This window comes from Quercus lobata, chromosome 2 (assembly GCF_001633185.2).
Source record: "Quercus lobata isolate SW786 chromosome 2, ValleyOak3.0 Primary Assembly, whole genome shotgun sequence".
Taxonomy (NCBI): domain Eukaryota; kingdom Viridiplantae; phylum Streptophyta; class Magnoliopsida; order Fagales; family Fagaceae; genus Quercus; species Quercus lobata.
Genome location: NC_044905.1, coordinates 71,259,145 through 71,273,403, shown reverse-complemented (window position 1 = coordinate 71,273,403; position 14,259 = coordinate 71,259,145). Strand labels below are relative to the sequence as shown.

Sequence of the window (14,259 nt, the reverse complement as noted above, 5' to 3'; positions counted from 1 at the left end):
ACGTTAAAATTACAAAGAGTGAAGTTTCGGTCCCATGCTAAGTCTAATACGTTGTACGCAAACTAAGCCCATTATTACAAAGTCAACACTACCGTCTGTGCTAAATTCATCTAATTATTTATGCTGCATAGAGTAACAGAATCTTCATTATTACTGTCACTATAAAGTCTAGACACTCTCCTCTCATCTCTCACCCTTTATCTTGGTCCATCAAAACCCCATTGGGATTGATGTTTTACTCCCTTATTATACATAATACATGTTCAAAAGTTTTAAAACAAAAACAAAACAGAGAATTAAAATTTAATTCCCATAATTTACATTTAATTCAAACCCAATTTTCATTCTTCAAATTTAAAATATCATAATTTTATTAATTTTGGTAACTGTCAATTCATACAAATCCATAAATAAATATTCAATAAAAAGTTGCGTATACAATGTTGATTTGGCACCTTAAAAAATAAAAAATCTAAAATAAGAAATGAATTATAACTTTAACTTCTTCTTTTTTTCCCCAGAATATCTCATATCAGCAAAAACTGGTAGTATCAGTTTCGTTAGTAGCAGTAGCTGGAGGAATCTCAAAGTGCCAAAGCCTCCCAACTCCATTCACCTTATACTTCATACACAAAAACTCTCTTGCATAACCCTTCTCTACCCTCCTATTCACATCGTGCAAGAACACGTGCGTCACACCCATTCTCGTTCTCGCGCGTGCCATCACCGCCGCCGTGTATATCGCCGCCATTCTCCCCGGCGCATCCGGGAAATACCCTCTTGGCGCGTCGATCATTATCATGTCCCATTCCTTCTCGTACACTTCTTCAGGCAACTCCGTTAAGGCCAACCTGCAGCGCGTGTCTTTGAGGCGCGCGTTGGAGGGAGAGCAGTCCGGTTCGGTCTCGTAGGTTGAGAGGAGGTTGTCGGCTTCGGAGAGGCGCGTGCGGTAGCGGACTGTGGAGGCGCGTAAGACAGGGGCGCGTTTGAGAACTGTCTGGACCCACTTGGGATCTTCCTCGAGGAACAAGGTCGTGCCACGTGGGTTTAGCGATGCCCACATGAGCGAGTCGTGTCCGAGACCGAATACGAGGAAGTTGCAAGGAGCGAGGATTTGGAGGACGCTGAAGGAGATTTTGATCTCGGTGAGGGTTTGCTGTGGGACCACGCGTGACGTGGCGTAGTGGAGAATGGCGAGGAACTGAGTCGGCGTCGTCGTGGCGGCGGCTGAGTTTGAGTTTGAGTTCGAGTTGGGTTGGATCAGTGGGCAGAGGAGCGAGATGTCATCGTTGTTGTTGTTGCTGAAGTTGTTAATGGGGGTTCTGCTTAAGCCGACTAAGAGAATTGTGGCGGTGATGGCGCCGGCACTTACGGCGGCGAGGAGCCGGAGCTTCTCGGTAATGTGACGGCGATTAGTGTTGTTGTTCTTCATGTCTCAGCTAATTAAGCTGCGGAAGAGAGAGGAAGCATTTGTGTTTGGTTTTATAAGAATGGGTGATCAGACTAGATCGAGAGAATTTTAAGATGGTGACGTGGCGTGAATTGATACGAAATAGTGGACTTAGCACTTACCATTATCATTTTTTAGAAAATAAACAAACAAAAATAACCCATTGGGTTGATGCAGTTATACTAGTACAGTAGTACTATGAATTTTTTTTTAATAAAATATTCAATAGGTTCACTAAGCACAAACTACATTTAACACCATTTTCCTTTCACTTTGTTTGGCAATATATATATATATATATATATATATATAAAGATATTAAGTAAAGTTTGTTCTTAGTGAGAAAATTAGATATTTTTGTTTATACTACTAAGTTTTCTCATTATTTAGGCTAAAATATCCTTCTTATGTCGGTACGTATATATGTATGGATAACGTCCACAACTGGGGAAAGGTGAACGAGTTACAACATAGGGATCGAACCAATTAAAGATTTTGACAAGAAATCTTGCGTGAAAGATTGACATAGCAGCTTGTTGTACATGATCGAGATGTGGTGGTAAATTCTGTGTGATATAAAGTTTTTTGGGTTCTGTGTGATATAAAGTTGGTTTGATAGTAATGGATGGGGTAATAGATGAAAGGAAAGGACACTGCCCCAAGTTATATACCTAGTTGGATTCGAAAACATTTATGGGAACATGAAGGTACGTGGTTAATTATAATAGGTTAAATAATAGTGTGAGATTGAGAATATTGCAGACAATAGCAGTAGCTGTTACATGATTCCCCAAATAAATAAATAATACATAACCACGGCAATATATGATACATCGATCACTCCACTACTCTATAAGGAAGCTACAGTTTGAGAGTTAGATAAGACATCATCAGGGGGATTAAATAAACATTGCCAGATCTGGTTCTAGACAGCCAACTTAATTGTCATCATCAACAAGAAAAAGGGCTGGCTCTATTGGCTATCAAGAAAATGTTTTTGATTGATGAAGGTCACTGGCCAACGAAATTTCCAAAAAACTCACTATTGTGAGTGATGCATCACCAAACATATATATCTATATAATTTTTATAGAAAATTTTCTCTAGCGGATGATACAGACACTATTTAACAAATAAAAATGAAATCAAAAATATATATATAAATGACAGAGGGAGTTTTTAAGATTATCAACTTCCTACAAAAGCACTAAATCAAAATCATGAATTCCGACTCATGGTTTATAATAAAATGAGATATATTAAGCATAAGAAAACAAATGAAGGCTTGATGTAGACCTTATATTATATTAGAAAGTAAAGTGTTGTAATTTTTCCTTTTTTTATATGGGCACAAAAAAATTTCATGTTTTAAACCCCCATATGTTAAAATAAAATAAAGTAAATCATATTGCGACCTATTATAACTCAAAACAAGATTGTTGTAAATATTTTTTGGATTATTTTCAAGAATGCAGTTAAACCACTTGAAAACAAATTGTTTCCTTGAAAATATATTTTTTTCAATAACATTTTACTTTGAAATAAACAGTATCCCAATAAAAAAAATAAAAAATCAAAGTTTTTTTTTTAATTTTAAGATTAAGTCCTTTGTATTTGGTTTGAACTCTTTGATATGAACATCAAGGAGCTGCCCAATTGGCCCTTCCCCATGATGGTCGCACAAGTCAGTCCTTCCTAGTTCCCACTAATGCAGCATGACCCATTCAGTCCTTCCCCCAACTACACGGCCACTCAATCTTTCTACACTAATTGCTAGTTTAGTCAACAAAACAATTGAGAGGACAGAAAAATAAGTTAGAAAGTAACGTTAGTATCCGTTTAGGAATAATTTATATAGCTTTTTGTTGAAACTGTTTATTTAAAGTGTGCTAAAGTATAGTTATATCTTAAATTTTTTTTAAAAAGTGAGAAAATGCGGGAAAAAAAAGAAGAAGAGATTTTTAAAAACTGTATATAAAAGTTAAAAGTTGATATTATAAGCTAATGCCAAATATAGTCTAAGTCAATTTGGTTTCTATATTTTATACCTACACTTCCAATTTTTAAAAAACTTAACATGATCCTTCCTTCTAATGCAAGTCCAGTTAGTCAACAAAGCAATTGAACAATTGCAAAGATCATCATAACCTTTTAGTGACAAGTAAGACTTACAAAATCAAGAAACCATCTTATCAGGCAAAATAATAATAATAACATAGACGCCCACCAATGGGTTGCAGATAATTCCTCTAATCTTCTAGGATAGAATTTCTCAATGAGATTGAATTATCCTACAACATAATTGATTTGTAGAAAAATTACTTCACTCAACTATATTCCAATCGAAATAGTGAAAGTTTAAGGGTATAATAAAATCTCACAATACTTTTATAATACCCTTGTTTTGAGTTGTTGTGAGTTTGAGTATCTTATTTTATTTTACTTTCACCTATAATGGGTTCACACTTCAGCTTGTTGTAAAAATGTTATGCAAATTCTTATATCTGTAGAAGAGTTTATCATGGGTTTGATACTATAGTAGAGTTAGAACCCCCACCCCCCCCCCCTCCCCCGGTGCGAGCGCCTCGCGCATGCCCAAAATTCTTAAATGTTAATGTTTTATGGGTTTGTTAATTAATCTTCTTTTCCCATCTTATATTAAAATTTGAATTTCTTTCCTATTATATTTTTGAACCCTAAATGTTTTTGTTAGAAATACCAAGAGATGCTAATCATTTGAGGCTTTGAGCTACAAGGCTCTTGGCGAATTGCATTTCTTTTTTGATAGTAAGTAGCATGTGTGAGATGGCGTATACCAAATTCCGATGTTGAATGAGAAGGTTAAACCTGTTCAAACTTTTTTATGAATTGTTCTATAGACACAAAAAAATCTCACGATTTAAAACGTCAAAATAAAATAAAGTAAATCATACTGCGACCCACCATAACTTAAAACAAGAGTGTCGTAAATATGTTGTTCAATTTTGATTAGGGAAAAAATTGAAGTAATTGTTATATTCAACCATACATCCAGTATCACAACAAAGACTAAGACTGGTTAGTCAGAAACAGAGATCGCTATGTCCAATTTGGCTTTTCGAAGAATCATAAAAGGAAAGAAGATAGTTTTCAACCTGGCAAAGAAGGCCAACCAAATTTTGCATATTAAAGACCATCCAACTTTGAAGAGTTGTATTTGTCACTTTTGCAACAAATAAAAGAAGTTCAGAGTAGTTCTGGAGACATGGATTGCAAGTTCAGTTTTACTTGGACTTGTTTATAAGTTTCTTGATGAATTTTACTAAAAAACAAGTAATATTCTAAGAGGGAGTATGAATAAATATACTGCCATTACATCCTCCTCTTCAGATAAAGAACACTACTCTTGTGGCAAAACAACATTTTTCTTTTTAGCATGGCATATTTTGGACTCCACTTCAGTGAAAAAAATACACACACACACACAGGTTGGTACATTAGAAAAATAACAGGACAGATACACGAACCCTACATAATGTCATCAGAATCGATAATACACCTAAATGAGTGCCACTATCAGAAAATTCCCAATATTCTTCATTATGAACCACAGCAACTTGACTTCTGTGCAGCTTGACCACCATTCTGTGTCTGGTCTGGCTTGTTAATCTTGAGAGTTTGAGGCTGAAAGCACCAGACAAGATAAAAAGTCTATTAGAATTTAATATTTTTTAAGAAAAGAAAATGAAATAACCATGTTTGATGGCACAAATCTACTGCTTTTTAAGAAGAGAAAAAGAATAGATCACAGGGTCAAAAAGGGATTTGGAACCCCACACACAAAACATACCTCAACTTTGGAATCAGTTTCTGCAAGCCTTCGCTTAATATCCCTTGCTATTGAAAAGAAAACCTCCTCCACATTCAAATTTGTCTTTGCACTCTGCAGAATATTTCTTTTGGTATGAGCAGAACAGAACAACTGGTATTTCAAAAGTAGATTACATCTTGATAGTATATTGTGACTTACAGTTTCAAAGAACTTGATGCCATACTCATCAGCAAGAGCCTGACCCTTAGAGGTAGGCACAGCCTAGAGAAAGAAAGGAAAACATTATAGTTAACATCATAGAACACATGGTCACGCACACAAATACAGACAGAGATAGAGAGAATGAGGAGAGGATCATATACAAGCCCAGTCAGCACCCAAGCTTTTAAGGCTACAGACTCACATATTGATCCACAAGTCATCCTTCTCTCATACTTTTAAGGTGATTGCATGCAGGATGGCATATACTGCACCAGTTATGCAAGTCATGCAATAGAAAAGCCCACCAATGAACTTGGCATCCAGCCCACCATGTGAAAAGGCAGAATTTGCTGCAAGTTGATTAATCACAAAACACCTACCCTTTTGCTTTCATCCATGTCAGCCTTATTTCCCACCAGTATCTTGTTAACATTGTCAGATGCATGTTGTTCAATGTTGCGAATCCAGTTCTTAATGTCTGAACAGAAAGAGATGGGTCAGCTCCATATAGAATTGAAAGAGAGAGAATTAATTGCAATAGCTCAAAAAAGAAAAAGGCACCACAACTGGCGCAACAACCACCAACTCTAAATGAAAATATACAAAAGAAATTTTACTCTATGACCACAACAAAGGTGAAACTATACTTTTTTTTTTTTTAATGATAAGTACAAAAGATGAAACTATACATGCACATTATAGTAAATATCCCACAAGATTGGCTGATAAATCCGTCAAACTACAAATACTATAAACTTATCAAACTTAGCAATTGCTATGCAAATTCCAAATGCTGAGACTAAAACAGGAAGAGAAAGGAAGAGAAGTTACTGTTAAAAGATGACTCATCAGTAACATCATACACCAGCAAAATACCCATGGCTCCTCGGTAGTAAGCTGCAAAAGATACAAATAACATAAGCAAACTCCTCTACAATCTAAAGATAATGCAAGATGCAGTTCAAATAAAAATGAACCATCCTTACAAGTATAAATCAGACATCCCATTTTATATGCCAGCAAGCACAAATGTTTAGGAACCAAATACATGGTGGGACTTCATCAAAGGTTTGAAGGGGGAGGTTGGTGCACTCTTCCTGTTATTGGCCCTCATGGGGTAAGCTTGTGGAAGTCTATTAGTCGTGGTTGGCCATCTTTTGTTCGTCACATCCAATTTGAGGTTGGGGCCGGTTTTACTGTTAGATTTTTGCAGGATATTTGGTGTGGGGACGCTTCTTTGTGTGTGCTCTACCCAAGACTTTTTTCGTTAAGTCAAAATAAGGAGGCCTCTGTGGCTGAGTTGATGAAGTTCCCAAATGGTGTTCTCTTTTGGGATCTAACTTTTAGAAGATACAGCGAAGATTGGGATTTGGAATCCTTCTACAATTTAATGTCTAGGATTTATGGAGCTTCTTTGAAAGGAGTTGGGGATGATAAGATGTGTTGGAATCTTGCTAGGGGTAAAGGTTTTACTGTTCGTTCTTATTACCAGGTACTGACTAATAGTGTCGATCAGTCTTTCCCTTGGAAGACTGTTTGGAAGTCTAAGGTCCCCTCTAGAGTTGCTTTTTTTGTGTGGACTGCAGCTTTAGGGAATATTTTGACTATTGATAATCTTAGTAAACGGCAGATTTTGATTTTGATTTTGGATTGGTGTTGTATGTGTAAAAGAAATGGGGAATTTGTTGACCACCTCCTTATCCATTGCCCTATTGCTTTTGATTTATGGTCTATGGTGTTTACTCTATTTGGCATTCATTGGGTCATGCCGAAAACAGTGGTGGATCTGTTGGCTTGTTGGCAAGGAAAGTTGGGGAGGCATCGGAATTCGGCTATTTGGATGACTGTGCCCCATTGTTTGATGTGGTGCATTTAGAGGGAGAGGAATAACCGGCATTTTGAGGACTAAGAGAGATCAGTTGCAGATCTTAAACTCTTCTTCCTTAAGACTCTTCTGGATTGGGTTACAGTGTTTGGTTTTCGTTCTTTTTCTTCAGTCCATGGTTTCATGGACTTTTGTACTTTTGGCACTTGATTTGCATTTGTCCTTGATGTATACTTCCTGTATACTCAGGTGACACCCCTCTTCTTTTTAATATATTCTTATTACTTATTAAAAAAAAAAAAATTTAAATAAATAAAATCTTAATGATCAAAAAAGAAAAAAGGGGGGTTTAAGAAACTATGCTTTTTGGTTCATTTGGAGAGAAGGATTTGAATTTGAATTTTCAGTTTAAATGACTTGAATAGAGTATGAAATGCCAAAAAAAAATTTCCTATTGATGAAATTTGTGGAGGGCTTGGAGCTTTATTAATATGTGGGTTTGAAATAATTAGGTTTAAGATATCATTTCAAATCCATCATGTCACAACTGTTTTTGTTTGAGCAAAATCTCTAAAATTCACATCATCATGTGTTGTTAAATTTATATCAAGCATTTTATATTAGTTATTTTTCTTAAAAATCCCTTGATTTTAAAACCAAAAATCCAAATGCAACCTTTCTTAATTCTCTAATTGAAAAGCTCAACAGCTGGGTGGGTTTACAATGTCAAGGCTGGAATATGGACAATGCTTCAATTGTCCAAGGAAACACTCATCTGCAAATAATGAGGAGACAAACTAGGAACAATCTACCCACGTTGAAATCAAAGACGCAAAAAACAAAAATCCAAAACACAAACCTGTTGTGATAGTTCGAAACCGCTCCTGACCAGCTGTATCCCAGATTTGCAATTTAATTCGTTTGCCATCAAGCTCAATGGTTCTTATCTTAAAATCTATGCTGTTGTGAAAATTTAATATTGAAATCACAAGAAATACCAAGACAGATATAAATGCATATATATGCAAGTTCTCAACCTCAAGCCATCACAGCAAGGTGCATGTAAGTCATGACCCTCAACAAAAGAGGTGTCTAGAATAATTATGAGCATGAGCAATTGATTATATAGCATCTGAAATTTTGAGACCATTTCATCAATTTATTGAAGTCTTTTATGTTGCAATATAAATAGAATGAATCTAAAGGCCAACAATCATTCAAGTGTCCTTAATTTTTTCCCTATTCACATAAGAGGTGCCACAATTAGTTACCCATGATCCTCGTCTTGGTATCAGTTTTTACTAGGTGCAAATTTGCAAAATTAATAATTGGATAAATACTGAAGTTCCAAGGGATGCAAACCCAATGGTGGTAATAAAACTGGTTGTGAAGGAACCATCAGAAAAGCGCAAAAGCAAACAACTCTTGCCCACACCTGCAGAGATTTGATAAGAATGTCAAATAACCAAGACAAAAAACAAAAAAACAAAAACAAAAACAAAAAAAAAAAAAAAAACTATCATGTTACGTTTGGCCATTTTCAGGACTTTGAAGTCCTCTTTTTTGGCTGTATATATATATATTTTTGGGAGGGGGGTCTACTAGATATATAGGTTGACTACTTAAGGCCATAGGCCAGATGCCCTCAAAGCCCTTCAATTACGTACAACCTATCGCTCTAGGAGTTTGAACCCTGGCAACCTCCATGAGAAACTCAGCAGATGCTACTAGGCCACTGGCAATTTGAAGTGCTTTGTTTTAACATAATATTCAAGTGCCCATGACCAGCTTAAAAAGGAGGCATGTAGAACAGAGACCATCCTTAAATTTAAACACTAACTAAAATCTTGTGTGCAGATATGATGCTAAGTCAAGGATGCATTGTCTAGAATGGTAGAAATGTCAAGTAACATGACCTAAAGTCAAATACGTGTGATAAAAATGAATAATATATTTAGAGATTCTGTTACATTGGGTGAGTCCATAATCAAAAGATCAAGACTAGGGATCCATGACACTCAACCTGCAACCGAGTAACAAAAGGAAAAACCAAGAACCCGCAAAACAAGATTTGGTAATTTAACAAGAGAAGGCTTTTGCATGATCAAGGAGTTTAAAAAGAAGAAGACAATACAAACAAATAATCCTCAAGCTTTTAACATCACTAATATCCACTGGAAATGAAAAGCAAAGATATGAAAACAGACATGGAGCTGATCATATTTTCCAATTCTGCAGTAGAAGATATCATACACATGATGCCAACAAACTTGTACATAACTCATCATACATCACATTTGGCTGCACAACACAATAGAGATGTTCATAGCAATCTCTCTCAACCAAAAAAAAAAAAAAAATTTGTCCAGAGCAAACCCATCAAAATTTAGCCCCACAGATTTAGCAAGCCTTGCTTCCATTATGATTTCACCTCCATTTATTTGTTTTTTTTTTTTTTTTTTTTTTTTTGCCATCTACTTATAAAGCATGTAGGAAATTATAGCACAAAGCTGGAAAAAACCAAAAATCAAGCAAACCCATTTCTCAAAGATATCAGGGAAAAAAAATCCCATAAAAATCACAGCCATCTAATTGAAACCAACAGCCTAAAACCAATCAAATAGAAAATGAGATCAAATACCCATTTGTTGACAGCCCAAATCATATGCAGTAATGCACCCATACCAAAATTTAAAATCTATAAGAACAAAAAGATTATAAAAAATAAAAATAAAAATAAAGATCTCAAAGTTTCTATCTCTCAAAAGAAAAAGAAGACTAACCACTGTCGCCAATAAGGAGAAGCTTGATGAGGTAATCGTAGTCAGCACGAGCCTTTGCTGGTGGTGCAGCCATCGTTTTATCTCCAAATCCCACAAACTCGATTCCTGTCTCTCTCTCTCTCTCTCTCTCTCTCTCTGTGTGTGCAAAGTGCAAACAAACCCAAAAAATGAAAGAGAAAGATATAAATGGAGTGTGAATGTGAGAGATCGAAGTGTTGGAAACGTTAGCAAGTGGTCTGCAACATATTCAGAAACGATCAAATAGTTTTATAGTTTTTTGAGTTTTGGGTTTGGTTTGATGACCTTGGGTGACTGTGTCTCTCTCCGCGTGCAGACTGTGAAAAATATAAATATCTATAAATATATATATATATATATATATTTTTTTTTTTGCTAAAATAAATATCTATATATATATATATATATAGAACTCTGCCATAAATATTTTATCACACTGTTTTTATTCTTTTTCTTTTTTGACACAATATTTATTAACAATTGCATGCAGAGTTTAATTCACACATATTAAATCGTAGAAGGATAATCTTCACATTTGAAATAAAGTGAAAAGTAGTAAATTGTAGACAATGACCGAGTCAGGAATTCAGAATTTGTGATTTGGGGGAAAATTTTCATTTTCATTTTCAATAATATCAAAAAAATAATGCGAGAATGAAAACAGAATATCAAAAAAACTTTTTGGAACTACTATTTTTATCAAAATGAGAGTTCAAAGCTAAAGGAAAAGAAGGTTACATGGCGATAAAAATTAATCTTGAAAAAGCTTATGACAAGCTTGAATGGAGGTTTATCAGGGAACGACTCTTCCATATTAATCTCCCCATGGACCTCATTGACTTGATCATAAGCTGCATCTCATCAGTGACCACTACCATTTTATTCAATGGGGGGACTATGGACCTGATTACCCCTTCTTAAGGTATCAGGCAGGGAGATCCACTCTCACCCTTTTTGTTTATTTTGTGCATGGATTGGCTGAGGTAGCTCATAGAAGGAAAATGTGCTGAGAAACTATGGAACCCGGTTAAGTCCTCAAAAAGTGGTCCATCCTTTTCCCACCTGTTCTTCGCCGATGACTTGGTGTTATTTGCCAAAGCAAATCAGGTTAATTGCTCCACCATTAGAGATGTACTCGATGAGTTTTGTGAAAAATCAGGGCAATCAATGAGCGAAGCTAAATCTAGGGTGTTTTTCTCCCCAAGTGTAGATAGGGACACTAGAGATTCCCTTTCGGACATCCTCAGATTCCAGTCCACCTGGTCACTTGGTAAGTACCTTGGTATTCCCATTAGACACCCCGGATCCTCTTCTCATGATTTTGACTTCATCCTAGACCGAATGAAGCAGAAGCTAGCTGGCTAGAAAGCTAATTTATTATCAATGGCAGGGAGGGTTGTTCTCATTTAGTCTTCCCTATCCACTGTTCCTGCCTATGTAATGCAATGTGCCTATCTGTCGGAAAGGATTTCGAGTGGTATAGATAGGGTGAATAGGAATTTTTTATGGGGCACTTCAAATTCGAGTAGGAGGATCCATTGGATTGGCTGGCAAAAAGTCACCAAGTAGAGGGAGGATTGGGATTTCAAACAGCGAAAGATCGGAATACCGCTTTATTAGCTAAACTGAACTGGAGACTGCATGCGGAGCCAGATGCTTTATGGACCCAAGTTCTGAAGAGGAAATATTGCAGCTCAAGAAGAATTAATTCCCCTAATCCAAATAAGCTTCCCTGCTCCCAAGTTTGGAAGGGCATCAAGAAAGGTAGAACTACCTTTGTAAAGGGAGCTAGATGGTCTCTTGGGAAAAAGTCACCAAGTAGGAGGAATGGGATTTCAAACAGCAAAAGATCGGAATACCGCTTTATTAGCTAAACTGAACTGGAGACTGCATGCGGAGCCAAATGCTTTGTGGACCCAAGTTCTAAAGAGGAAATATTGCAGCTCAAGAAGAATTAATTCCCCTAATCCAAATAAACTTCCCTGCTCCCAAGTTTGGAAGGGCATCAAGAAAGGTAGAACTACCTTTGTAAAGGGAGCTAGATGGTCTCTTGGGAAAGACAGTAACCTGAATTTTTGGAGTGACTTGTGGTCAGACCTGGGTCCTCTACGAAGTGTCATTCAAGGCCCCATTGAACCTGACATCGAAAGGTTGAGGGTGAAGGATATATTGATTTATGGTAGTTGGGATTGGACTAAGATTACCATGGAGTGGCCAATGAATTTGAAGATGAAAATCCAAGCAACTCCCTCTGCCATGATTGCACTTACTGAAGATAAACTTTCATGGTCTCCGAATCCTTGCGGAGTCTTTGAACTCAAATCTGCCTATAGTCTAGCCACTAATAATGAGCCTTGCCAGTTTGATGGGGAGTGGATTTGGAAGGCGAAAGTTCTATCTAAAATCAAATTCTTTGCCTGGAAATGCATGCACAACAGTGTCAGGGTCAAAGCCTGCCTCGCGGAAAGGGGGATGAGTACAAACATGATGTGTCCTCTGTGTGGATTGGAGGTGGGAAACCATTGTCCGTGTTCTTCGGGATTGCAGGACGGTGAGAGAAGTGTGGTTCAATTTAGGTGTAGCAAGGAATGATACAGAGTTTTTCAATGGGGAGCTGAAACTATGGATGACTAAGAACATCAAGGCAACCCTTCCACTTCACTAGGATACCATTTTTCTATTTGCCATTTGGATATTATGGCAGAGAAGGAATCTGGTTTTATTCTAAAACAAACCCATGTCTCCCAACACGCACGTTGAAATTATCCAAAAAGCTCGAGAATTTATTCACTGTGGCATTAATGCGATGACTGAACATAGACGGGGCCTCAGAGCCATTCGTTGGGAGAGGCCTAACAGAGGGTGGGTAAAGCTAAATACTGACGGGTCGTCTTTAGGGAATCTAGGACCAGCAGGGTGTGGTGGGATTCTTCGTGATGATAATGGAGATTGGTTGCTTGGGTTCTCCAGGAAAATCGGGATTACCACGAGTTTTGTGGCAAAATTATGGGTTGTGAGGGAGGGACTATCCCTCTGCTTGCATAGAAACTTCCCTACTGTAGTGTTAGAGTTGGATGTTAAAAGTATCTTTGATGTGCTTACCAACTCGAACCAGTCTAACAATATCATATTTGCCATTCTTGATGACTACAGGCAGATGATGGTCCAAGTTCCTCAGCTTAGAGTTAGGCACTGCTACAGAGAGGCGAAACGTTGCGCAGACAAGCTAGTCCGAATGGGAGTGCAGCAGCTTGTAAACTTTTGTTTGTGTGAAGATTCCCCTCATTAGTCGGATTTAGAATTTGATAATTCCGAATTGTATGTTAACAGGCGTTGCCCTTAGACTTTGTCTTTTGTTTAGTTTAATGAATTTCCTTTTTCACCAAAAAAAAAAAAAAAAAGGAGTTCAATGGCTTTTTCGTTAAAAAAAAAAAAAATTTGAAAATTGTGGGAAAAAACTGTGAGCATATTAGTTGAAAAAAGTGGTTATATTTGGTAATAGTTTTTATTTTCGATTTTCAAAAACTTGTTTTGAGGAATATAAAGAAAAAAACAATTTTCTTGTATTTTTGAAATAAAAAACATATTTGGTTAGTTGAAATTAAAAAAATAATTTTTTGAAGAAAAAAATAGAAAATACTAAAATATGTTATTGTTAGGATTTGAACTCTAATGCTAACTCATTAAAAGAGACAAATTCATTAAATTAAATGCGTATTTTTATTGACTTTTGATAATTAGAAATAAAAAACAGTTTTTTGCATGTTTTCAGTTTTTTCACAAATTGAGTTTTGAGAACAATTTTTGTTTTCTATCCATTTTGGGTTGCCAAACAAGTTTTTTAATTTCAAAAAAAGAAAATTGTTTTTGAAAACATAAAATAAGGGGAAAAAAATAGTTACCAAACATATTCATAGTTTTTTTTTTCATATGTAAGAGTCAAATGTCAAATAGGGTACCCAATATATATATTTTTTTTCACATGAATAAGTCATGTTATATTGTTTTTGTGGGGCCCAAGTAATTTATGGGCCAGACCCATTTACCCGTGGGGAATCCAAAGGTCCAAACCGAGGAGGGTTATGGCCTAAACCCGATAATATAAAGCACAAGATGGCCTTGGGATACAGCCGAGGACAGTTCAGTCCTCGGCAGAACCCAAAGTCCCATC

At 36.3% G+C, this 14,259-nt stretch overlaps 2 protein-coding genes across 2 annotated transcripts; both read right to left on the bottom strand.

Moving 5' to 3' along the window:
* Positions 1-393: 393 nt before the first annotated feature.
* Positions 394-1,579, bottom strand: LOC115978225 (probable methyltransferase At1g27930). The gene has a single exon (XM_031100241.1). The coding sequence runs from the start codon at positions 1,430-1,432 to the stop codon at positions 533-535; it is 900 nt and encodes a 299-aa protein (XP_030956101.1). The 5' UTR covers positions 1,433-1,579; the 3' UTR covers positions 394-532.
* A 3,120-nt stretch (positions 1,580-4,699) lies between these two features.
* Positions 4,700-10,408, bottom strand: LOC115976431 (ras-related protein RABE1c-like). Its single transcript, XM_031097700.1, has 8 exons — positions 10,071-10,408; positions 8,650-8,722; positions 8,147-8,247; positions 6,294-6,359; positions 5,843-5,940; positions 5,460-5,522; positions 5,280-5,372; positions 4,700-5,113 (listed from the first exon to the last, which is right to left on the bottom strand). Exons 1-8 carry the CDS (start codon positions 10,141-10,143, stop codon positions 5,030-5,032), a joined length of 651 nt encoding a protein of 216 aa, XP_030953560.1. The 5' UTR covers positions 10,144-10,408; the 3' UTR covers positions 4,700-5,029.
* Between the last annotated feature and the right edge of the window lie 3,851 nt (positions 10,409-14,259).